This window comes from Oncorhynchus keta, unplaced genomic scaffold, assembly GCF_023373465.1.
Source record: "Oncorhynchus keta strain PuntledgeMale-10-30-2019 unplaced genomic scaffold, Oket_V2 Un_scaffold_4195_pilon_pilon, whole genome shotgun sequence".
In the NCBI taxonomy this organism is placed as follows: domain Eukaryota; kingdom Metazoa; phylum Chordata; class Actinopteri; order Salmoniformes; family Salmonidae; genus Oncorhynchus; species Oncorhynchus keta.
The window spans coordinates 503,403-527,872 of NW_026290935.1; the positions used below are offsets into that span (position 1 = coordinate 503,403).

General features: G+C 44.5%; 1 protein-coding gene across 2 annotated transcripts in view; it reads left to right on the plus strand.

Moving 5' to 3' along the window:
* cry-dash (cryptochrome DASH) overlaps nt 1–22,513 on the plus strand; it is a 30,218-nt gene extending 7,705 nt beyond the window's left edge. For both annotated transcript variants that reach the window (XM_052516237.1, XM_052516239.1), the window contains 11 exons: nt 3,691–3,784; nt 6,056–6,186; nt 6,417–6,660; nt 9,315–9,388; nt 10,234–10,323; nt 10,824–10,903; nt 10,986–11,045; nt 11,243–11,400; nt 15,402–15,521; nt 20,610–20,786; nt 21,996–22,513. In XM_052516237.1, the coding sequence (XP_052372197.1) occupies nt 3,691–3,784; nt 6,056–6,186; nt 6,417–6,660; nt 9,315–9,388; nt 10,234–10,323; nt 10,824–10,903; nt 10,986–11,045; nt 11,243–11,400; nt 15,402–15,521; nt 20,610–20,786; nt 21,996–22,103 (1,336 nt within the window). In that variant the 3' untranslated portion in view covers nt 22,104–22,513. The remainder of the gene's footprint in view (nt 1–3,690; nt 3,785–6,055; nt 6,187–6,416; nt 6,661–9,314; nt 9,389–10,233; nt 10,324–10,823; nt 10,904–10,985; nt 11,046–11,242; nt 11,401–15,401; nt 15,522–20,609; nt 20,787–21,995) is intronic.
* Nucleotides 22,514–24,470: the final 1,957 nt, after the last annotated feature.

A 24,470-nucleotide genomic window follows, 5' to 3' on the forward strand; every position in this document is an offset into this window, starting at 1 on the left:
CGAGAATCACCTGACTCTGATTGAGAACTGCCTCAGGCAGCCAACCTATGCTACACCCCTACTCAGCCGCAATCCCAATGCCTACAAAACCCCAATACGAAACACAACATTTAAACCCATGTCACAACCTGGCCTGACCAAATATATAACGAAAACTCAAAACACAATGACCAAGGCGTGACACAAACTGAAAATGCTGCCGACTATACCTTAAGAAGTTAAGAGAGAGGGAGAGAAATATACATTTGGGTGCATTTGTCAGCTATGCTTGTTTTAACCCTAACCTTGCCCCAAACTGCTGCTCTTATTGGTCAGAATATAATGATGTAATTACGTGTCGAAGGTATCCGATGGGGTCTGCGTGGACCGTTTCGGCTTCTCAGAGGATGCACTTCTCTGGTTATAGGGTGTAACTCTCTGGTTGTCCTCACAATGTCAGTGTCCTTTGTCTTAGTGGTCTGTTTCTTCGTCATTGTTCTGAAAAGGGACTTCTGAGGACAGCCAGCCCTGTCGCTCAGGGCTCACAGTGTAGAAATGAAAGCAGTGTAGACACACAATTCTATGGAGAGTGGTGACTGGGTGGTCCCGCTTGAATTCACCCTCGTAGACGCAGCTACTCATCGGTAGCATAGCTAGAAGGTTAATTTGTCTTCAACCTTGTGTTGCGTTTTGGGTTTGTTGACTACTCAGACCTTGGCTGCAGTTCGGTTCACTTAGTCTATGTAACTTCTTAACTCACATTTTTTATACCCTCGGGTCAGAAGTGGGCTTTCCGCCTTTCTCTGGGCTTACCAAGGTACGAGGCAAGGTTTGGATTTTACTCAGATCCAACCTGACCCAAGCAGGCCTGTCATGGCAATATTGTACCACACCATAAGGTGGCGGCAGTGTAGCCTAGCGGTTAGAGTGTTGGACGAGTAACCGGAAGGTTGCAAGTTCAAACCCCTGAGCTGACAAGGTACAGATCTGTCATTCTGCCCCTGAACAGGCAGTTAACCCACTGTTCCTAGGCCATCATTGAAAATAAGAATTTGTTCTTAACTGACTTGCCTGGTTAAATAAAGGTAAAATAAATAAAAAACATTTAAAAAACATACCACACCATAACCATACGCGGAACAAGGAAGAGCTTAGTTTTGTTTGTTTGGAAAACGTGTTCTTTAAAAGTAGATTGGAAAGTTCTTGGTAGCTACCTTGCTTCTTATGTTGGATCCCGTAATACAGTTGGCACCAGTTGCTGAGACTACTTGTATCTTTCCAGTGATCCTGCCAACCAAGTGACGGATCTGAGGAGCTATTTGGCGTCGCAACTAGCCTAGCCGCTAGCTAGCTGGACATTGAGCTAGCGAGGTGTTCTTGAACGCAGCCCGCGACATGGTTAGCCATTATGGCTGGGACCTTGGATTGGCCCGGGTTTGTGGCTGTCTAGATCCCTGCTGTTTGTTGTTTTCAATTCTCCACGTGACCTGCCCTGTCTGGAACTGCCAGGAGTATAAGCCTAACATACGTTGCTATAGCTACCATGACAAAGACCAAAGCCGGCAGGAGTACTGTTGAGGACAGTGCCAGTGGTGTCTCTCTATCACATGTGAAGGATCTTTTTAAACAAACAAAAAGAGACCTATAAGTTGTGACAACAAGAAAAGTTTAAAGTGTTTTGTCCAAATACTGGTGGATTCACACTTATAAAAGAATGAACAACCTGACCAGAGGGGTCCAGGACCTGAAGAACAGTGTACAGTTCTCCCAGAGTCAGCTCGGTGAGTTGAAACAGGAGAACAGCAGTTCTCCCAGTCAGCTCAACGAGTTGAAACTGGAGAACGACAAGATGACAGCAATCTGGAAGTCATTGAGAGAGAGGACATCAGTTCTGTGTGTGAATCCCTGATAACAATGACAGATCAGACTCGAGGGACAATCAAGGCAAAATGACATGCTTGTGGATCTCCACATGAGACCTGCGTGGAGTCTGAGGACAAAGTGGGGGGAAATGATCTCTGAGAAATTGAAGATGGACCACAGGAAGATTGAGGTGAAGCGCGCCCACAGGACTGGAAAACCCTGGAAAGAGCCAAGAACTTGAGAGGAACATATCTTCTTCAACGAGGACTATCCTGAAGCTGTGCCCCAGAAGAGGAAAGAACTCATCCCAGACATGAAAGCTGCCAGAGCGTGTGGGGACATTGCTTATAACCGCTACGACAGACTCCTTGTCCACCCTCCCTCCCAGAAGCCTGGAAGGGATGAGAGAGCTAAGCCTATGAGTTCATAGCCTCAACCCCGCAGTACACACACGACAACTGATTAATGGACTGCTGAATGTATATTGTTTTCTCTTGCTTTGTCTGCTCTTTTCCATGTTGTCCTTAATATACTACATCAAAACCGTAATGTGCCACCACATCATAATCACAATGTACCATAACCATAATGGACCATTCATAACCTTTATGTACCACGTTAGTCATAATGTACCACACCATAGCCATGATGTACCATGACCTTTATATACCACACCTTAGTCATACTGTACATTTACCTCTATGTACCATATCATGCCCATAATGTGCCATACCATCTCTGTAATGTACCACATCATAACCAGAATGCGCCATACCATAACATTAATGTACCATGGCCTGACTGTACCACATCATAACCTTTGTGTACCACACCATAACCATGATGTACCACATCATACCCATAATGTACCACAGCCTTAATTTATCACACCATAACCATTATGTACCACTCCATAACCATAATGTACCACATCATAACCATGATGTACCATATCCTTACTTTATCACACCATAACCGTAATGTTCCACACCATAACCATGATGGAACCACATCATAACCACAATGTACTGTACCATAACCTTAATGTACCATAATCATAATGTACCACACCATAACCATAATGTGCCACAACTTTGAGGTCAGTCAGTCATACTTTGCATGGCTGATGCTCCTAACCTATAGCAGGTAGTATAGCCCTCCTAACCTATAGCAGGTAGTATAGCCCTCCTAACCTATAGCAGGTAGTATAGCCCTCCTAACCTATAGCAGGTAGTATAGCCCTCCTAACCTATAGCAGGTAGTATAGCCCTCCTAACCTATAGCAGGTAGTATAGCCCTCCTAACCTATAGCAGGTAGTATAGCCCTCCTAACCTATAGCAGGTAGTATAGCCCTCCTAACCTATAGCAGGTAGTATAGCCCTCCTAACCTATAGCAGGTAGTATAGCCCTCCTAACCTATAGCAGGTAGTATAGCCCTCCTAACCTATAGCAGGTAGCCCCTGTCTTAATCTCTCCAGCTCTGTATTATATGTATAGTGATAATAACAATGGCTGGTTCAGGACACACCTGGGCTTCTCCAGGTTTTCTTGGAGTGGTCTGCCAGAGATACGGCTTGCCGATTCAGTGCCTTTTTATATCCCTGTTGAAGACACATTTTTTATAAAGATTATTTTAATGTATGGTTTCAAATGACCATTTATTTCATTTATTTAATTTGTCTTGAAAGCGCTATACTACACTATTGCCTTAGTTACTATTGTTTACATTAACAGAGCCGTCATCCCATTCTGTTTCTACGAGAGAGAGAGATGACTCATCCACTACCCAGGATGCAGCTTGCTCTCAGACAGTGTTAACTGGGGCTGCTGTGTGTTTTTTCTTCCAGCACCCTGGTGGTGAGACGGGGCAGGCCACAGGAGGTGGTTGGTGACCTCATTAAGCAGCTCGGTTCTGTTAGCGCTGTGGCCTTCCATGAAGAGGTTAGTAACTACACAACATATTAACTCTTATTTATCACCCCTATAGCAACATCACCTTTGATCATCAGATGTTTTCACTCACGAGACTCCCAGTTACACAACAAATGTTCCTTTTGTTCCATAAAATATCTATGTTTGTTTGTCGCGTTATGTTCAGAAATCCTCAGGAAAGAGAGGTCACGACAACGCAGACGAAAATCCCAAATAATATCCATAATGTCCACAGAAACATGTCAAACATTTTTTTATAATCGATCCTCAGGTTGTTTTTAAAATATATATTCGATAATATATCAACCGGGAGTGTAGGTTTTTCAATAGGACAGGTAGAAACAATGTCCGCTTTACTCTGTTGCGCAAAACTCACTCTGAGAGCCCCCGCCTATCCACTTACGCAATGTGATCTTTGTCGCTCATTTTTCAAAATAAAAGCCTGAAACTTGTCTCATCGCGCACCAGTGACTCCAGTGGCGGGCTGGGCGCAGTGCGTGCTAACCAAGGTTGCCAGGTGCACAGTGTTTCCTCCGACACATTAGTGCGGCTGGCTTCTGGGTTGGATGCGCGCTGTGTTAAGAAGCAGTGCGGTTTGGTTGGGTTGTGTATCGGAGGAAGCATGACTTTCAACCTTCGTCTCTCCCGAGACCGTACTGGAGGTGTAGCGATGAGACAAGATAGTAGTTACTACAACAATTGGATACCACGAAATTGGGGAGAAAAAGGGGTAAAATTACACAAAAAAAATAAAAAAAATAACATCCAATAGTCAAAGGTTAATGGAATACAAATGGTAGAGACGGAAATAGTCCTATAATTAGTCCTATAATTCCTACAATAACTACAACCTAAAACTTCTTACCTGGGAATATTGAAGACTCATGTTAAAAGGAACCACCAGCTTTCATGTGTTCTGAGCAAGGAACATAAACGTTAGCTTTCTTACATAGCACATATTGCACTTTTACTTCTCCAACACTTTGTTTTTGCATTATTTCAACCAAATTAAACACGTTTCATTATTTACTTGAGGCTAAATTGATTTTATTCATGTATTATATTAAGTTAAAATAAGTGTTCATTCAGTATTGTTGTAATTGTTATTATTACAAATATATTTATTTTTAAATCGGTATCGGCGTTGAAAAACCATAATCTACTCTGAAGAATTTATTTGGACTGCAATCTGAGGTGCAGTTAATTGCTCATTTCTGAGGCTGGTAACTCTAATGCACTTATCCTCTGCAGCAGAGGTAAACCTGGGTCTTCCTTTCCTGTGGCGGTCCTCATGACAGCCAGTTTTATCGTAGCACTTGATGGTTTTTGCAAATGCACTTGAAATATTCCGTATTGACTGACCTTCATGTCTTAAAGTAATGATGGACTGTTGTTTCTCTTATTTGAGCTGTTTTTGCCATAATATGGACTTGGTCTTTTACCAAATAGGGCTATCTTCTGTATACCAACCCTACCTTGTCACAACACAACTGATTGGCTCAAACGCATTAACAACAAAATAAATTCCACAAATCAACTTTAAGAAAGCACACCTGTTAATTGCAATGTATTCCAAGTAACTATCTCATTAAGCTGGATGAGAGAATGCCAAGAGTTTGCAAAGATGTCATCAAGGCAAATGGTGGCTATTTGAAGAATCTCAAATATAAAATATATTTAGAATTGCTTGAATGAGTAGGTGTCCAATCCTTTATCTCGCATCTCTATCATTCTATATCTCTAAAATTCTATATCATTCTATATCTATCATTCTCTATCGGCCTATATCTAGGTATATATCTATATATCTCTACACCTTAGTAGTCCAGGTCTCTCCTTAAAATGGGTATTTTTGTCTCGATGAGAAAAACCTGGTTAAATTAAATCAGAGAGTATAGACTTATACATGGGTTGATAGTTTACCAACAAATCTGACTGATGCGCAACTGTGGGGCAAACAGACAAGGTTGTCTTAAATTGTTGACAAGATGTGAACTAAATTTAGTCTCCAACACATTTGCAGAATGAGTACTTATTGTCTCTCATTCATCATTAAGGTTGTTGGTTTGCTCGCTAGAGAATTTTAGCCATATTAGTATAGATCTTAGTCAAAACGCCTCAAAACAAGTCATGGTATCAAGAACAAGATGGAACTAGCTTTAAACGAGTCACTTATGATTCCTCACATTGCAGTTGCTTGTCATTGTTGCTAGAGACCATTCAGAATCACACTCCTTCCGTCCCCATCAATGTGTTGTGCTTTCTTATCCACTCCTGTAGGTGGTGCCAGAGGACCAGCAGGTGGAGAGAGGAGTGAGGGATATTTGTTCTCAGATGAAGGTTAAAGTTCACACCTGCTGGGGGTCGACACTATACCACCGAGACGACCTCCCTTTCAACCACCTATCCAGGTGAGAGAAGACCACAGGGGTCAAGATCAAGTTCATTTGATTTTATTCATGTGACAGAGAAAGTAGTCCTCTGAGATTGGGCTGCTCAGTGCAGGCTCACTGCCTGGATAATCACTACAATATGAAGTCAGGCTCGCCTGTGATAGGTTGCCTGACATGTAACTCTGCTCTATTCTCTCCTGTGATAGGTTGCATGACATGTAACCCTGCTCTATCCTCTCCTGTGATAGGCTGCCTGACGTATACACCCAGTTCAGGAAGGCAGTGGAAACCCAGGGCAGGGTGAGGCCGGTCTTGCCCACCCTAGACCAGCTGAAGCCTCTCCCCCCTGGGTCAGGTCTGGATGAAGGCCTCATCCCCTCCCCAGAAGACCTGGAGCAGACAGATACTGTGAGGGACCCTCGCTCTGCCTTCCCCTGCAGCGGGGGAGAGACTCAGGCCCTGGCCAGACTACAGCACTACTTCTGGGACACGGTGAGTACATTTTAGTCATGTATCCAGAACAACTTACAGTTAGCGCATTCATCTTCAGATGGCGAGGTGAGATGACCACTTCTCTGTCACAGCAAGTAGTACACTTTCCTCAATAAAGCTGCTACATTCTCATAATGTAGGTTAGGGTCCAGTAGTGTTCTGTTTATAATGTAGGTTAAGGTCCAGTAGTGTTCTGTTTATAATGTAGGTTAAGGTCTGGTATTGTTCTGTTATAATGTCGGTTAGGGTCCGGTATTGTTCTGTTATAATGTAGGTTAGGGTCCGGTAATGTTCTGTTATAATGTCGGTTAAGGTCCGGTATTGTTCTGTTATAATGTAGGTTAAGGTCCAGTAGTGTTCTGTTATAATGTCGGTTAGGGTCCGGTATTGTTCTCTGAGGTACATAAAGTCTAAATACACATCATGTACCTTCAGAGGTAGATGATCTCACCTCGTACTGTTCACTGCCTTAAGGTACATGTGCGGATAAACTAGTACAATGGTACTATATTTGAATATAAAGGTACACTCATTGGGGTGGAGGGCGGTGACTGAGTGGGGGCGTGGCTTTCACTTAGTTATTTTTGGCCACCCGTGAGTGAAAGTGTTGTACCCATCTTTTAAGTGGTCTATGGTTATGCTAATTAAAGTTTGCAGAGCAGAGCCCCAGCTGCTTTAGTGGAGCGGGTAGTTAGCTGTTAAGTGGAGCGGGTAGTTAGCTGTTAAGTGGAGCAGATAGTTAGCTGTTAAGTGGAGCGGGTAGTTAGCTGTTAAGTGGAGCAGATAGTTAGCTGTTAAGTGGAGCGGGTAGTTAGCTGTTAAGTGGAGTGGGTAGTTAGCTGTTAAGTGGAGCGGATAGTTAGCTGTTAAGTGGAGCAGGTAGTTAGTTGTTAAGTGGAGCAGGTAGTTAGTTGTTAAGTGGAGCAGAGCCCTGGCTGCTTTAGTGTGGTGGATGTCACTGCATGATCTACAGCCTTGGATAGGAACATGTTACTCGTGTTAAAGTAGTAGTGGTACATTCATCATGAAAACCTTTCATTTGGTCCAATGATAATATAGCAGACATACAGTACCAGTCAAAAGTTTGGACACACCTACTCATACCGGGGTTTATTTTTTACTATTTTCTGCATTGTAGAATAATAGTGAAGACATCAACACTAGGAAATAATACGTATGGAATCATGTAGTAACCAAAAAAGTGTTAAACAAAACAAAATATATTTGAGATTCTTCAAAGTAGCCACCTTTGCCTTGATGACAGCTTTGTACACTCTTGGCATTCACTCAACCGGCTTCATGAGGTAGTCACCTGGAATGCATTTAAATTAGCATGTGTGCCTTGTTAAAAGTTAATTTGTAGAATTTATTTTCCTTAATGCTTTGAGCCTATCAGTTGTGTTGTGATAGATAGGGGGGTATACAGAAGATAGCCCTTTTGGTAAAAGACCAAATCCATATTATAGCACAAACAGCTCAAATAAGCAAAGAGAAATGACAGACCATCATTACTTTGACTCACCTTCATGTCTTAATCTGAACATGTCAAGAACTATGAAACTCAGCACTCTTCAAGTGCTGTCCCAAAAACCATCAAGCACTATAATGGAACTGTCTCTCATGAGGACCGCCACAGGAATGGAGGACCCAGAGTTCTCTGCTGCAGAGGATAAGTTCATTAGGGTTACCAGAAATTGCAACCCAAATAAATGCTTCACAGAGTTCAAGTAACAGACACATCTCAACATCAACTGTTTGGAGGAGAATGCATGCCTAACCCTAATCATGCCTTCATGGTTGAATTGCTGCAAAGAAACCACTACTAAAGGACACCGATAATAAGAAGAGACTTGCTTGGGCCAAGAAACACGAGCAATGGACATTAGACTGGTGGAAATCTGTCCTTTGGTCTGATGAGTCCAAATTTGATATTTTTTGGTTCCAACCTCCTTGTCTTTGTGAGACGCAGAGTAGGTGAACGGATGATCTCCGCATGTGTAATTCCCACTGTGAAGCATGGAGGAGGAGGTGTGATGCTGTGGGGGTGCTTTGCTGATGACACTGTTAGTGATTTATTTAGAATTCAAGGCACACTTAACCAGCATGCCACAGCATTCTGCAGCGATATGCCATCCCATCTGGTTTGCGCTTAGTGGGTCTATCATTTGTTTTCAACTGAACAATGACCCAACACACATCCAGGCTGTGTAAGGGCTATTTGACTAAGAAGGAGAGTGATGGAGTGCTGCATCAGATGACCTGGCCTCCACAATCACCTGACCTCAACCAAATTTGAGATGGAGTTGGACCGCAGAGTGACTGAAAAGCAGCCAACATGTGCTCAGCATATGTGGGAACTCCTTCAAGGCTGTTTGGAAAAGCATTCCTCATGAAGCTGGTTGAGAGTATGTCAAGAGTTTGCAAAGCTGTCATCAAGGCAAAGGGTGGCTACTTTGAAGAATATAAAATATATTTTAATTTGTTTAACACTTGTGTGTTATTTCATAGTTCTGATGTCTTCACTAATATTCTACAATGTAGAAAATACTAAAATAAAGAAACCCTTGAATGAGTTGGTGTCCAAACTTTTGACTAGTATTGTATGTGTTTGTTGTGTAGGATATTGTGATACAGCTGGTATGTGTCTCATGCAGGATACTGTGGCTACCTACAAGGAGACTCGTAACGGCCTGATAGGACTGGACTATTCCACAAAATTTTCCCCATGGTAAGTACCAGCATAGCCACGGGAAGTACGGGTGTTGAGGGTACTGCAGCACCCCCTGAACAATCAGAATAAAGTAAAAGTAGTTCACTGAGCCTTTACTAGTATTAGCAAACCGATATAGATGTCTGTAGCGCAGGCAACAATGTTTTCAGCGTCTTCACTTTAGCAAAAACTTAGTTGTATGATTAAAAACAGTAGCTTGTAAGATTCAATCATTGGAATTGTAAGAGTTGTTGCCCTGCGATTGTCATTCTAATGTAATCCAGAAAGAACAAAACCCTGTCCTGAAACATTTACATGGTTCATAGCTATGGGCCAAGACACAAAACATCCACATCAAACTAAATATTATATTGTGATACAGCTGGTATGTGTCTCATGCAGGATACTGTGGCTACCTACAAGGCTATGGGCCAAGACACAAAACATCCACATCAAACTAAATATTATATTGTGATACAGCTGGTATGTGTCTCATGCAGGATACTGTGGCTACCTACAAGGCTATGGGCCAAGACACAAAACATCCACATCAAACTAAATATTATATTGTGATACAGCTGGTATGTGTCTCATGCAGGATACTGTGGCTACCTACAAGGCTATGGGCCAAGACACAAAACATCCACATCAAACTAAATAATATTCTTGATCAAATAACATGGAAAACAACACCATTTTTTGGGGAATATTGGCGCTTGCAACACCAGGGTTGTGGGTTCAATTCCCACAGGGGACCAGTATGAAAATGTATGCACTCACTATAAAATGTATTTGCAGACCGATATGGATGTCTTCAGCGCTGGCAAAAAACTATAGACTGTATCTATAACTGTATTCTACAGGTTGGCTATAGGCTGTATCTCCCCCAGGTATATCTACCAACAGATCAAGAAGTATGAGAGTGAACGAACAGCCAATCAGAGCACATACTGGTGAGTTCCGTCCTGCTATCTCGTATCCTGTTGTTTTCAGGAACATGATGAGATCAGTCACTAAATCCATGTTTATCTCCTGTTATGCACAATACCAGTCAAAGGTTTTAGAACACCTACTCATTCCAGGGTTTTTATTTCTACTATTTTCTACATAGTAGAGCTGTCATCAAGGCAAAGGACTTTGAAGAATCTAAAATGTAAAATATATTTTTATTAAACTATTTTTTGTCTTACTATATGATTCCGTTTGTGTTATTTAATAGTTTTGATGTCTTCACTATTCTACAATGTAGAATATAGTCACAATAAAGAAAAACCCTGGAATGAGTAGGTCCACATGTTTAACTTGTACTATAGCTGTGATGAGCCAGGGTGGCTGGGTAGGAGATGCACCTTTTAGTGTACTTAGTTCAGGTAACTGAATAGACTGTGAACTGAATAGTGATGAAGTGATGGGGTTTTATTAAGCAAGACTGACGGTACATGTCTTCCAACAGGGTAGTATTTGAGCTGCTCTGGAGAGACTATTTCAAGTTTGTAGGAGCCAAATACGGAGACAGACTGTTTGACATCAAAGGTAAAGTTGGAAAGCCAGTTGTATATGTTGTCATCTGAAGCTTATTGCACATTATCTCATGGTGGTTATGTGTTTTCATCAGGCCTTCAGGACAAATCCATCCCTTGGAAGAAGGACATGAATCTGTTCAATGCATGGAAAGGTTAGGGAGAAATCATTACAAATCTAGTCTTTACAATACCACTCTGATCTCCGAGGTGACTACACAGAGCTGTATAAGGCAAGTATAGGGAACTGAACGTCTGTGGGATGCACTGTGGTAAATATACCGTAACAATGTTCAAACTATCATCTCTCATACTACTGAGTTGTTGTAACTCCTCTTTCTCGTTGTTCTAGAGGGTCGTACCGGGGTGCCGTTCGTTGATGCCAACATGCGAGAGCTGGCGCTGACGGGGTTCATGTCTAACAGGGGTCGTCAAAACGTAGCCAGCTTCCTCACCAAGGACCTGGGACTAGACTGGAGGATGGGGGCCGAGTGGTTCCACTACCTTTTGGTGAGGCTCCTGGCCAGGGTTAAGGTTAGGGTTGGTACCTGGGACTAGACTGCAGGATGGGGGTCGAGTGGTTCCACTACCTTTTGGTGAGGCTCCTGGCCAGGGTTAAGGTTAGGGTTGGGACCTGGGTTAGGACCTGGGACTAGACTGGAGGATGGGGGTTGAGTGGTTCCACTACCTTTTGGTGAGGCTCCTGGCCAGGGTTAAGGTTAGGGTTGGGACCTGGGTTAGGACCTGGGACTAGACTGGAGGATGGGGGTCGAGTGGTTCCACTACTTACTGGTGAGGCTGGTGCCCAAGACTAAATCAACCCCTAGCCCCTGCCTTTGACCCCTAGCCTCCCTCTGCACTTAGATCTGAAAGGATAGGACAGATGTATCCAAGATGGTGGGAACTAGACCCAGTCTGTGATAGGACAGATGTATCCAAGATGGTGGGAACTAGACCCAGTCTGTGATAGGACAGATCTATCCAAGATGGTGGGAACTAGACCCAGCCTGTGATAGGACAGATGTATCCAAGATGGTGGGAACTAGACCCAGCCTGTGATAGGACAGATGTATCCAAGATGGTGGGAACTAGACCCAGCCTGTGATAGGACAGATGTATCCAAGATGGTGGGAACTAGACCCAGCCTGTGATAGGACAGATGTATCCAAGATGGTGGGAACTAGACCCAGCCTGTGATAGGACAGATGATCCAAGGTGGTGGGAACTAGACCCAGCCTGTGATAGGACAGATGTATCCAAGATGGTGGGAACTAGACCCAGTCTGTGATAGGACAGATGATCCAAGATGGTGGGAACTAGACCCAGCCTGTGATAGGACAGATGATCCAAGATGGTGGGAACTAGACCCAGTCTGTGATAGGACAGATGTATCCAAGATGGTGGGAACTAGACCCAGCCTGTGATAGGACAGATGATCCAAGATGGTGGGAACTAGACCCAGCCTGTGATAGGACAGATGTATCCAAGATGGTGGGAACTAGACCCAGCCTGTGATAGGACAGATGTATCCAAGATGGTGGGAACTAGACCCAGCCTGTGATAGGACAGATGTATCCAAGATGGTGGGAACTAGACCCAGTCTGTGATAGGACAGATGTATCCAAGATGGTGGGAACTAGACCCAGTCTGTGATAGGACAGATGTATCCAAGATGGTGGGAACTAGACCCAGCCTGTGATAGGACAGATGTATCCAAGATGGTGGGAACTAGACCCAGCCTGTGATAGGACAGATGATCCAAGATGGTGGGAACTAGACCCAGTCTGTGATAGGACAGATGTATCCAAGATGGTGGGAACTAGACCCAGCCTGTGATAGGACAGATGTATCCAAGATGGTGGGAACTAGACCCAGCCTGTGATAGGACAGATGTATCCAAGATGGTGGGAACTAGACCCAGCCTGTGATAGGACAGATGTATCCAAGATGGTGGGAACTAGACCCAGCCTGTGATAGGACAGATGTATCCAAGATGGTGGGAACTAGACCCAGCCTGTGATAGGACAGATGTATCCAAGATGGTGGGAACTAGACCCAGCCTGTGATAGGACAGATGATCCAAGATGGTGGGAACTAGACCCAGCCTGTGATAGGACAGATGTATCCAAGATGGTGGGAACTAGACCCAGCCTGTGATAGGACAGATGTATCCAAGATGGTGGGAACTAGACCCAGCCTGTGATAGGACAGATGATCCAAGATGGTGGGAACTAGACCCAGCCTGTGATAGGACAGATGTATCCAAGATGGTGGGAACTAGACCCAGCCTGTGATAGGACAGATGATCCAAGATGGTGGGAACTAGACCCAGCCTGTGATAGGACAGATGTATCCAAGATGGTGGGAACTAGACCCAGTCTGTGATAGGACAGATGTATCCAAGATGGTGGGAACTAGACCCAGTCTGTGATAGGACAGATGATCCAAGATGGTGGGAACTAGACCCAGCCTGTGATAGGACAGATGATCCAAGATGGTGGGAACTAGACCCAGTCTGTGATAGGACAGATGTATCCAAGATGGTGGGAACTAGACCCAGCCTGTGATAGGACAGATGATCCAAGATGGTGGGAACTAGACCCAGTCTGTGATAGGACAGATGTATCCAAGATGGTGGGAACTAGACCCAGCCTGTGATAGGACAGATGTATCCAAGATGGTGGGAACTAGACCCAGCCTGTGATAGGACAGATGTATCCAAGATGGTGGGAACTAGACCCAGCCTGTGATAGGACAGATGTATCCAAGATGGTGGGAACTAGACCCAGTCTGTGATAGGACAGATGTATCCAAGATGGTGGGAACTAGACCCAGCCTGTGATAGGACAGATGTATCCAAGATGGTGGGAACTAGACCCAGTCTGTGATAGGACAGATGTATCCAAGATGGTGGGAACTAGACCCAGCCTGTGATAGGACAGATGTATCCAAGATGGTGGGAACTAGACCCAGCCTGTGATAGGACAGATGTATCCAAGATGGTGGGAACTAGACCCAGCCTGTGATAGGACAGATGATCCAAGATGGTGGGAACTAGACCCAGTCTGTGATAGGACAGATGTATCCAAGATGGTGGGAACTAGACCCAGCCTGTGATAGGACAGATGTATCCAAGATGGTGGGAACTAGACCCAGCCTGTGATAGGACAGATGTATCCAAGATGGTGGGAACTAGACCCAGCCTGTGATAGGACAGATGTATCCAAGATGGTGGGAACTAGACCCAGTCTGTGATAGGACAGATGTATCCAAGATGGTGGGAACTAGACCCAGCCTGTGATAGGACAGATGTATCCAAGATGGTGGGAACTAGACCCAGCCTGTGATAGGACAGATGTATCCAAGATGGTGGGAACTAGACCCAGCCTGTGATAGGACAGATGTATCCAAGATGGTGGGAACTAGACCCAGCCTGTTATAGGACAGATGATCCAAGATGGTGGGAACTAGACCCAGCCTGTGATAGGACAGATGATCCAAGATGGTGGGAACTAGACCCAGTCTGTGATAGGACAGATGTATCCAAGATGGTGGGAACTAGACCCAGCCTGTGATAGGACAGATGTATCCAAGATGGTGGGAACTAGACCCAGCCTGTTATAGGACAGATGATCCAAGATGGTGGGAACTAGACCCAGCCTGTGATAGGACAGATGATCCAAGGTGGTGGGAACTAGACCCAGCCTGTGATAGGAGAGATGTATCCAAGATGGTGGGAACTAGACCCAGCCTGTGATAGGACAGATGTATCCAAGATGGTGGGAACTAGACCCAGCCTGTGATAGGACAGATGATCCAAGATGGTGGGAACTAGACCCAGCCTGTGATAGGACAGATGTATCCAAGATGGTGGGAACTAGACCCAGCCTGTGATAGGACAGATGATCCAAGATGGTGGGAACTAGACCCAGCCTGTGATAGGACAGATGTATCCAAGATGGTGGGAACTAGACCCAGCCTGTGATAGGACAGATGATCCAAGATGGTGGGAACTAGACCCAGCCTGTGATAGGACAGATGATCCAAGATGGTGGGAACTAGACCCAGCCTGTGATAGGACAGATGTATCCAAGATGGTGGGAACTAGACCCAGCCTGTGATAGGACAGATGTATCCAAGATGGTGGGAACTAGACCCAGCCTGTGATAGGACAGATGTATCCAAGATGGTGGGAACTAGACCCAGCCTGTGATAGGACAGATGTATCCAAGATGGTGGGAACTAGACCCAGCCTGTGACAGGACAGATGTATCCAAGATGGTGGGAACTAGACCCAGCCTGTGATAGGACAGATGTTCCAAGGTGGTGGGAACTAGACCCAGCCTGTGATAGGGCAACATGGAACTAAAATCCTAAGGCTTTTATTTAGATGAATGTATGACTGTGGGTATACCTATTGAATGGTTTGAGGTCACACCAGGCTGGTTAGGAGACCAGTAGTGGACAGTAACCGGAGGTCTGACCAATCAGTTCCATCTCTCTACTTCCAGGTGGACCATGACGTGAGCAGTAACTATGGTAACTGGCTATACAGCGCGGGGATAGGAAATGACCCGAGAGAAAACAGGAAGTTCAACATGATCAAACAAGGACTCGACTACGACAACAACGTATGTTTCAGTCTGACCAATAAACACTGTTGGGGTTAACATAAAGGGAGGAGGATTCTATAGCAATATACCATACAATTAGCCAGAAAGTTTCTGCTATGGCAACTTTGAGAAACTGTTTGTAATAACTAGTGATTGTCCCCTTGAAGAGGATAGGAGACAATGTTAGACACTGGTTTGTAATAAGCGATTGTCTCTTGTGGTAGAAATTCTTTCTTAAGCTAATAATGAGGAGAGGCATACTCAATAATCAATCAAGGTATTATAATAAGGAGGAGGGCGGACCACCCACGCAGGTGAAATGAAGTGAGAGCCTCCTGTACAAAGAGTATGTAAGCCTTATATACTCTAGCTATCTTAAGCAAACACATGATCTTATGCACGTGTGTGTACAGGAGGAGAGACGAAACTGTGTTACGGGGTACAGACTATAATGAAAATGTTGTCTCAGTCTGTCACAGCTGAGTGAGGACAATAGGTGCCAAGGTGACAGGAAGTCACTCCAGACATACTTCCTCTAACAGTAGCTCAACGGTTCCCCCAAGATGGGCAAGCAAGCACCTTTCACTGTCGGCCCAAATAATGTACAGTCGTGGCCAAAAGTCTTGAATGACACAAATATTAATTTTCACAAAGTCTGCTGCCTCAGTTTGTATGATGGCAATCCCCCAAAAACATTTCCACTGAATTTCAGCCCTGCCACAAAAGGACCAGCTGACATCATGTCAGTGATTCTCTCGTTAACACAGGTGTGAGTGTTGACGAGGACAAGGCTGGGGAGAACTCTGTCATGCTGATTGACTTCAAATACCAGACTGGAAGCTTTAAAAGGAGGGTGGTGCTTGGAATCATTGTTCTTCCTCTATCAACCATGGTTACATGTAAGGAAACACGTGCCGTCATCATTGCTTTGCACAAAAAGGGCGAAAACAGGCAAGGATTTTGCTGCCAGTAAGATTGCACCTAAATCAACCATTTATCGGATCATCAAGAACTTCAAGGAGAGCGGTTCAATTGTTCTGAAGAAGACTTCAGGGCGCCCAAGAAAGTCCAGCAAGTAGGACCGTCTCCTAAAGTTGATTCAGCTGCGGGATCGGGGCACCACCAGTACAGAGCTTGCTCAGGAATGGCAGCAGGCAGGCATGAGTGCATCTGCACGCACAGTGAGGCGAAGACTTTTGGAGGATTGCCTGGTGTCAAGAAGGGCAGCAAAGAAGCCACTTCTCTCCAGGAAAAACATCAGGGACAGACTGATATTCTGTAAAATGTACAGGGATTGGACTGCTGAGGACTGGGGTAAAGTCATTTTCTCTGATGAATCCCCTTTCCGATTGTTTGGGGCATCCGGAAAAAAGCTTGTCCGGAGAAGACAAGGTGAGCGCTACCATCAGTCCTGTCATGCCAACAGTAAAGCATCCTGAGACCATTCATATGTGGGTTGCTTCTCAGCCAAGGGAGTGGGCTCACTCACAATTTTGCCTAAGAACACAGCCATGAATAAATAATGGTACCAAACACATCCCCCGAGAGCAACTTCTCCCAAACACCCAGGAACAGTTTGGTGAACAATGCCTTTCAGTATGACAATGATCCCAAACACACCGCCCGGGCAACAAAGGAGTGGCTTTGTAAGAAGCATTTCAAGGTCCTAGAGTGGCCTAGCCAGTCTCCAGATCTCAACCCCATAGAAAATCTTTGGAGGGAGTTGAAAGTCCATGTTGCCCAGCAACAGCCCCAAAACATCACTGCTCTAGAGGAGATCTGCATGGAGGAATGGGCCAAAATACCAGCAACAGTGTGTGAAAACCTTGTGAAGACTTACAGAAAACGTTTGACCTCTGTCATTGCCAACAGAGGGTATATAACAAAGTATTGAGATAAACTTTTGTTATTGACCAAATACTTATTTTCCACCATAATTTGCAAATAAATTCATTAAAAGTCCTACAACGTGATTTTCTGGATTTTTTTCTAATTTTGTCTGTCATAGTTGAAGTGTACCTACGATGAAAATTACAGGCCTCTCTCATATTTTTAAGTAGGAGAACTTGCACAATTGGTGGCTGACTAAATACTTTTTTGCCCCACTGTATATCCACAGTAAAACTAGTCTTATATCGACATAACCTGAAAAGGCCGCTCAGCAAGGAAGAAGCCACTGCTCCAAAACCGCCATCAAAAAGCCAGACTACGGTTTGCAACTGCACATGTGGACAAATATTGTACTTTTTGGAGAAATGTCCTCTGGTCTGATGAAACAAAAATAGAACTGTTTGGCCATAATGACCATCGTTATGTTTGGAGGAAAAAGGGGGAGGCTTGCAAGCTGAAGAACACCATCCCAACCGTGAAGCACGGGGGTGGCAGCATCATGTTGTGGGGTTGCTTTGCTGCAGGAGGGACTGGTGCACTTCACAAAATAGATGGCGACATGAGGGAGGAAAATGATGTGGATATATTGAAGCAATATCCCAAGACATCAATCAGGAAGTTAAAGCTTGGTCGCAAATGGGTCTTCCAAATGAACAATGACCCCAAGCATACTTCCATTGTTGTGGCAAATTTGCTTAAGGACAACAAAGTCAAGGTATTGGAGTGGCCATCACAAAGCCCTGACCTCAATCCTATAGAAAATGTGTGGGCAGAACTGAAAAAGCGTGTGTGAGCAAGGAGGCCTACAAACTTGACATAGTTACACCACCTCTGGCCAAAATTCACCCAACTTATTGTAGGAAGCTTGTGGAAGGCTACCTGAAACGTTTGACCCAAGTTAAACAATTTAAAGTTAATGCTACCAAATACTAATTGAGTGTATGTAACCTTCTGACACACTGGGAATGTGATGAAAGAAATAAAAGCTGAAATAAATCATAAATTATCATGACTTTTATTCTGACATTTCACATTCTTAAAATATAGTGGTGATCCTTCCTGACCTGAGACGGGGAACTTTTACTAGGATTAAATGTCAGAAATTGTGAAACCTGAGTTTAAATGTATTTAGGTGTAGGTAAACCTCTGACTTCAACTGTATGTTCTACACACACACAACATGAACCTTTCACCCAGAAACAGGCTCCAAACATAACAGCTCTATCACTGGTGTGCAGAATATAACACTGTCTCCAGTTAAGTGAAGAGGAACCGGTTAGTTTCTGTCAGCTCTTGGGTAAGCGACCAGGGCGGCAGGGTAGCCTAGTGGTTAGCGCTTTGGACTAAAGGTTGCAAGTTCAATTCCCCGAGCTGACAAGGTACAAATATGTCGTTCTGCCCCTGAACAGGTAGTTAACCCACTGTTCCCAGGCCGTCATTGTAAATAAGAATTTGTTCTTAACTGACTTGCCTAGTTAAATAAAGGTTAAAAAAAAAATCATGGGGTCCTGCTACACAAACAGAACAGTTAGAACAGGCCTCTTATTAATACACACACAGAACAGTTAGAACAGGCCTCTTATTAATACACACACAGAACAGTTAGAACAGGCCTCTTATTAATACACACACAGAACAGTTAGAACAGGCCTCTTATTAATACACACACAGAACAGTTAGAACAGGCCTCTTATTAATACACACACAGAACAGTTAGAACAGGCCTCTTATTAATACACACACAGAACAGTTAGAACAGGCCTCTTATTAATACACACACAGAACAGTTAGAACAGGCCTCTTATTAATACACACACAGAACAGTTAGAACAGGCCTCTTATTAATACTCACACAGAACAGTTAGAACAGGCCTCTTATTAATACACACACAGAACAGTTAGAACAGGCCTCTTATTAATACACACACAGAACAGTTAGAACAGGCCTCTTATTAATACACACACAGAACAGTTAGAACAGGCCTCTTATTAATACACACACAGAACAGTTAGAACAGGCCTCTTATTAATACACACACAGAACAGTTAGAACAGGCCTCTTATTAATACACACACAGAACAGTTAGAACAGGCCTCTTATTAATACACACACAGAACAGTTAGAACAGGCCTCTTATTAATACACACACAGAACAGTTAGAACAGGCCTCTTATTAATACACACACACACTGTTCTATCTGGATATGCGTTAGTTTCTTTAACAATCTCAAGACCGATGCCTAGTTTTAAAGAAGATATTTCCGTTCACAAGCATTAATAAGATTTAACTTCAAAATGCCCTCACACTCTCCTCTTCAAGGACACTATGTTAAACACTAGGTTTGTAATAACTAGTGATTGTCTCTCCTCTTCAAGGACACTATGTTAAACACTAGGTTTGTAATAACTAGTGATTGTCTCTCCTCTTCAAGGACACTATGTTAAACACTAGGTTTGTAATAACTAGTGATTGTCTCTCCTCTTCAAGGACACTATGTTAAACACTAGGTTTGTAATAACTAGTGATTGTCTCTCCTCTTCAAGGACACTATGTTAAACACTAGGTTTGTAATAACTAGTGATTGTCTCTCCTCTTCAAGGACACTATGTTAGACATTAGGTTTGTAATAACTAGTGATTGTCTCTTCTCTTCAAGGACACTATGTTAAACACTAGGTTTGTAATAACTAGTGATTGTCTCTTCTCTTCAAGGACACTATGTTAGACACTAGGTTTGTAATAACTAGTGATTGTCTCTCCTCTTCAAGGACACTATGTTAGACATTAGGTTTGTAATAACTAGTGATTGTCTCTCCTCTTCAAGGACACTATGTTAGACACTAGGTTTGTAATAACTAGTGATTGTCTCTTCTCTTCAAGGACACTATGTTAGACACTAGGTTTGTAATAACTAGTGATTGTCTCTCCTCTTCAAGGACACTATGTTAGACACTAGGTTTGTAATAACTAGTGATTGTCTCTCCTCTTCAAGGACACTATGTTAGACACTAGGTTTGTAATAACTAGTGATTGTCTCTTCTCTTCAAGGACACTATGTTAGACACTAGGTTTGTAATAACTAGTGATTGTCTCTCCTCTTCAAGGACACTATGTTAGACACTAGGTTTGTAATAACTAGTGATTGTCTCTCCTCTTCAAGGACACTATGTTAGACATTAGGTTTGTAATAACTAGTGATTGTCTCTCCTCTTCAGGGGGACTATGTTAGACACTGGATCCCAGAGCTCAAGGGGATCAGAGGGGGGGAGGTCCACGCACCATGGACCCTTAGCTCCGCCTCCCTGTCTCACGCACGGGTGTCCCTCAACGACACATACCCTTCCCCCATTGTCATGGCGCCAGAATGGAGTCGCCACACCAACAAGAAGCCGGTGGGTGTTGTTACAGATGTGAATTTCATAGAAAAAGGAAGTGGTGTATGTAGATCTACATTTCTAGAATGGCTCTACCGGTTATGATCAGATATTTAGTGGTGTATGTAGATCTACATTTCTAGAATGGCTCTACCGGTTATGATCAGATATTTAGTGGTGTATGTAGATCTACATTTCTAGAATGGCTCTACCGGTTATGATCAGATATTTAGTGGTGTATGTAGATCTACATTTCTAGAATGGCTCTACCGGTTATGATCAGATATTTAGTGGTGTATGTAGATCTACGTTTCTAGAATGGCTCTACCGGTTATGATCAGATATTTAGTGGTGTATGTAGATCTACATTTCTAGAATGGCTCTACCGGTTATGATCAGATATTTAGTGGTGTATGTAGATCTACATTTCTAGAATGGCTCTACCGGTTATGATCAGATATTTAGTGGTGTATGTAGATCTACATTTTTAGAATGGCTCTACCGGTTATGATCAGATATTTAGTGGTGTATGTAGATCTACATTTCTAGAATGGCTCTACCGGTTATGATCAGATATTTAGTGGTGTATGTAGATCTACATTTCTAGAATGGCTCTACCGGTTATGATCAGATATTTAGTGGTGTATGTAGATCTACATTTTTAGAATGGCTCTACCGGTTATGATCAGATATTTTGTGGTGTATGTAGATCTACATTTCTAGAATGGCTCTACCAGTTATGATTCATGTACAATCGGGTGAGAAGGGCCTTGGTCAGGGAGGTGACCAAGAACCCGATGGTCTCTCTGACAGAGCTCCAGAGTTCCTCTGTGGAGATGGGAGAGCCTTACTTAAAAAATAAATAAAAAATCTTCCCAATTTTTGTTTTTAGTAAATTGGCAAATTGTCTAAAGACCAGTTTTTACTTTGTAATCATGGGGTATTGTGTGTAGCTTGATGAGGAAAACAATTAATTTAATACATTTGAGAATGCCCTCTATATAACATTCAAAGGACCCAAATGGTCATAAGAATAATTTAAGAATTTAATTGATTAATTAATTTGTTTTTGTGCTAACAACCTGTCCCAAAAATGTCACTTCACGGTCGTTGTCTCCTGAGACATCTGTTATGTAAACCTGTCTTTATAAAAAAGGTACTTCAAAACTGTTCTCTCGTGACACATCAATTTCAAGGTTTTGGTTCTAAATGTAAAGTCTTCTGCAGACTGGTGCTGGGCCCTCGGCCAGAGGAAAGACTGGTCCATCCCACACCCCTAAACAACACAAGGACAGAGGAATAGACTTCTACTTCTCCAAGAGCAAGAACTTCTGATGGAGCAGACTGACTGAAAAGACTGAAAGAACTGGTTGGCTTCCGCAAGGAAATGGTTTGACCCCTCCCCGCTTTATACGGGTGGATGGTTTGACCCATCCCCGCTTTATACGGGTGGATGGTTTGACCCATCCCCGCTTTATACGGGTGGATGGTTTGACCCACCCCCGCTTTATACGGGTGGATGGTTTGACCCATCCCCGCTTTATACGGGTGGATGGTTTGACCCATCCCCGCTTTGTATGGGTGGATGGTTTGACCCATCCCCGCTTTATACGGGTGGATGGTTTGACCCATCCCCGCTTTATACGGGTGGATGGTTTGACCCATCCCCGCTTTATACGGGTGGATGGTTTGACCCACCCCCGCTTTATACGGGTGGATGGTTTGACCCATCCCCGCTTTGTACGGGTGGATGGTTTGACCCACCCCGCTTTGTACGGGTGGATGGTTTGACCCACCCCCGCTTTATACGGGTGGATGGTTTGACCCATCCCCGCTTTATACGGGTGGATGGTTTGACCCATCCCCGCTTTGTATGGGTGGATGGTTTGACCCACCCCGCTTTATACGGGTGGATGGTTTGACCCATCCCCGCTTTATACGGGTGGATGGTTTGACCCATCCCCGCTTTATACGGGTGGATGGTTTGACCCACCCCGCTTTATACGGGTGGATGGTTTGACCCATCCCGCTTTGTATGGGTGGATGGTTTGACCCACCCCGCTTTGTATGGGTGGATGGTTTGACCCACCCCCGCTTTATACGGGTGGATGGTTTGACCCATCCCCGCTTTATACGGGTGGATGGTTTGACCCATCCCCGCTTTATACGGGTGGATGGTTTGACCCATCCCCGCTTTATACGGGTGGATGGTTTGACCCATCCCCGCTTTGTACGGGTGGATGGTTTGACCCACCCCCGCTTTATACGGGTGGATGGTTTGACCCATCCCCGCTTTATACGGGTGGATGGTTTGACCCATCCCCGCTTTATACGGGTGGATGGTTTGACCCATCCCCGCTTTATACGGGTGGATGGTTTGACCCATCCCCGCTTTGTATGGGTGGATGGTTTGACCCATCCCCGCTTTATACGGGTGGATGGTTTGACCCATCCCCGCTTTATACGGGTGGATGGTTTGACCCATCCCCGCTTTATACGGGTGGATGGTTTGACCCATCCCCGCTTTGTATGGGTGGATGGTTTGACCCATCCCCGCTTTATACGGGTGGATGGTTTGACCCATCCCCGCTTTATACGGGTGGATGGTTTGACCCACCCCCGCTTTATACGGGTGGATGGTTTGACCCATCCCCGCTTTATATGGGTGGATGGTTTGACCCACCCCGCTTTGTATGGGTGGATGGTTTGACCCACCCCCGCTTTGTATGGGTGGATGGTTTGACCCATCCCCGCTTTGTATGGGTGGATGGTTTGACCCATCCCCGCTTTATACGGGTGGATGGTTTGACCCATCCCCGCTTTGTATGGGTGGATGGTTTGACCCATCCCCGCTTTGTATGGGTGGATGGTTTGACCCATCCCCGCTTTATACGGGTGGATGGTTTGACCCATCCCCGCTTTATACGGGTGGATGGTTTGACCCATCCCCGCTTTATACGGGTGGATGGTTTGACCCACCCCCGCTTTATACGGGTGGATGGTTTGACCCATCCCCGCTTTGTATGGGTGGATGGTTTGACCCATCCCCGCTTTGTATGGGTGGATGGTTTGACCCATCCCCGCTTTATACGGGTGGATGGTTTGACCCATCCCCGCTTTATACGGGTGGATGGTTTGACCCATCCCCGCTTTATACGGGTGGATGGTTTGACCCATCCCCGCTTTATACGGGTGGATGGTTTGACCCATCCCCGCTTTATACGGGTGGATGGTTTGACCCACCCCCGCTTTATACGGGTGGATGGTTTGACCCATCCCCGCTTTATACGGGTGGATGGTTTGACCCATCCCCGCTTTATACGGGTGGATGGTTTGACCCATCCCCGCTTTATACGGGTGGATGGTTTGACCCATCCCCGCTTTGTATGGGTGGATGGTTTGACCCATCCCCGCTTTATACGGGTGGATGGTTTGACCCATCCCCGCTTTATACGGGTGGATGGTTTGACCCATCCCCGCTTTATACGGGTGGATGGTTTGACCCATCCCCGCTTTATACGGGTGGATGGTTTGACCCACCCCCGCTTTGTATGGGTGGATGGTTTGACCCATCCCCGCTTTATACGGGTGGATGGTTTGACCCATCCCCGCTTTGTATGGGTGGATGGTTTGACCCATCCCCGCTTTATACGGGTGGATGGTTTGACCCATCCCCGCTTTATACGGGTGGATGGTTTGACC